The 2,524-nt window shown below is 48.9% G+C and overlaps 1 protein-coding gene across 1 annotated transcript; it reads right to left on the bottom strand.

Annotated features, from left to right (window-relative positions):
* Positions 1-1,837: 1,837 nt before the first annotated feature.
* On the bottom strand, positions 1,838-2,512 carry Pmar_PMAR000386 (receptor for activated protein kinase C, putative; the record flags this gene model as incomplete). The annotated part of the gene is made up of 1 exon (XM_002764919.1): positions 1,838-2,512. The coding sequence occupies one exon, from the start codon at positions 2,510-2,512 to the stop codon at positions 1,976-1,978; it is 537 nt and encodes a 178-aa protein (XP_002764965.1). The 3' UTR covers positions 1,838-1,975.
* Positions 2,513-2,524: the final 12 nt, after the last annotated feature.

Genomic DNA, 2,524 nt, shown 5'->3' with positions numbered 1-2,524 from the left:
AGGCGATGGATGTTGGAGAATCATGCTGACTGGTTCCGCAGTGGAGATATTCCCCTATGAGATCAATCGGTTTCCTCACTATCATCGGCAGTACTCTTGCGGCGCCCAAGAGAAAGACTCATGATCCACTTCCAATTGTCGTACCGGAAACTTACGAGGTAAGAATACTATCAAGTATCTGTAGCACAATTCCCTATTGGAAGGGCTACGCAGTGGAGGACTATAATTCCACCTGCACTGTGAGGTTAGTGGCTAAACACGAGACCTTCCGTAAGACATATGAGCTAGTTATGAAGATGGAAAAGACCGACGGTTTGAGAGTCTCAAGCGCCCGTTGTAGTGGAAATTGGCATCAGTGAGTGGCACTCGATAGCAACTCGAAATTGAAGCAGCCTTCAGACCCAAACCAGACACTGGACGCGACTACATGTCGGAGAAAAAGATTGCACGCAGCAAACAGTGAGATGATGAAGGCATCATTCACGCCGCCCTCGTAGTAGTGAGAGTTTGTTCCAGGGAGTTGGGGGACCTCTTTGAGAAGATTCTCACGGACGCTGTAAGCCCAACCGCTCTGGACTGTGAGAGTCGCCTCTCGAGAGCACATCGTGCATTGGCACGTAAGAGCCGGAGGTATAGGCTTCTGGTTGGTGCCGTCGGAGGAGCTTTGCCATCATCACTTACATACGGATCGCAGGAGTTCTTTGGTTCAGAAGATGAGAGGGCACCAGAGACCACCTATGCACTCATCAATTCAATATGTGATTATCTTCAATGGAAGCCTCTCCTGGACCATGACAACTAGTCTATAATGTTGGTATGTGCTGTTCCGATGTATATAACATTAGATGTGACCTAGTGTTGTTAATTTAGAGGCGTGTGACGATCGGCGGCGCATGATCTCCGTAAGAGGTCTCTTAGTTAGGACCAACGACGGCCAGATAAATGAAGCTGATACGGATGTGATGCTCAGTCGTCGTATCATGTTGTCCCTCCTCCCCTTCCTCTGCAGCATCCTTCTCAATATTAGTAGTGCATCCTTCTTAAAGAGGCTGCTGAGTGCTAAGCATCGTGGAAGGGTATATAAGCGTTTTGGCGGGGATGAGTCCAAGAATGGTGCTCACTTATTAGACGAAGCTGCTGCTGAACAGGTGGATACCTTCACCGATTGAATACAGTCGATCTCAGATACCAATGAAGAAGACAAACAGAGAATATCAGTTGCCTGGGCCAACAGTGACGACAAGACGTGTGATGCGAAAGCATCGTTAATTTCCTTCTTCAGACGGCAAGCGTCTGCAACATGACGTTCCTACACGGATGTGAACTCCAGGTAGCTACTAAAGTAGAAGGCAGGGAGAAACATTTGAAATACAATGTTGGTTTCGAGAGGGTCGGAGGCAGATTGATACCGAAGTTGGCCACCTGCGGGTTCAGAGCAACTGAATTCATGTAAGCTCCATCGTGAATCAATACTTTCCACGTGACCGTTGCAGACCCCCAGGAAAGGACTTCGCTGACTTGTTGTTGGAATCGACCTACCCCAAGACAGACTCGTGCTTGAGCATATTCAACGTCCTATTCCAACGTGCTCTGACTATGAATGAAGGCTTAAGGAGACTCCTCGGCAATGATGACACCCTCGTTGGACTCACATCGGGGGTTCGACCTTTTTACTATACCTACCACACACCTAACGAATCGACAACTATTGACTCGATCAAGGCATACCACTTCGGGAAATTACTATGTGACTATATCTACGAGAATGCCCCACTAAGGAACAATTCATTTTCTGTATATGCATGATGTGAATGTTGACGAACACTGTAACCCTATTGATTGAAGTATTTATATAACACAACTGTCAAACAGGCCACTTGGCTCACTAGAAATCTACCACTCCAAGGAACCTCCTCACAGAAGAAGACGACCTCAGATGGACGCGTCGAGGCGCCGTTAATACGATCCTTCATATTTACGATCTGGCGATCTCGTAGACATAGATGTTGCCATCAGTGCTACCAGCAAAGAGAGTGTTGCCATCAGCAGACCAAGAGATGGAGACAACCCAAGGGAGAGGCGACTTATACTCAGCCGGGGGAGTGATCTCCTCGAGAACGTTCTTAGTCTCGAGATCCCACACCTTGACACCGGCATCAGTAGCAGCACAAAGCCAGTAGTTCTTAGGGGAGAAGCAGAGGGCGTTGATGCTGCTGTTGGCATCGAGGGAGTATAAATGCTTGCCTTCGTTGACATCCCACAACATAGCAACACCATCTTTACCACCGGAAGCGCAGAGGGATCCATCAGGGGAGATGGTCACGTTGTTGAGGACGCCAGTGTGGCCGGCGAGGTTGATACGGAGCTTGCCGTTATCAAGAGACCATACCTTGACGAGCTTATCCCAACCGCAGGAGACGATCAGAGGCTGCTTGGCAGAGGGGGAGAAGCGGACGCAAGAGACCCAGTCAGTGTGTTGGTCATCAACGATGGTGTGACGGCACTCGCCCATGGCGTTCCTGAA

This window comes from Perkinsus marinus (genome assembly GCF_000006405.1).
Source record: "Perkinsus marinus ATCC 50983 genomic scaffold scf_1104296975974, whole genome shotgun sequence".
Lineage (NCBI taxonomy): Eukaryota > Perkinsozoa > Perkinsida > Perkinsidae > Perkinsus > Perkinsus marinus.
This window is presented reverse-complemented; position numbering and strand designations above follow the sequence as displayed.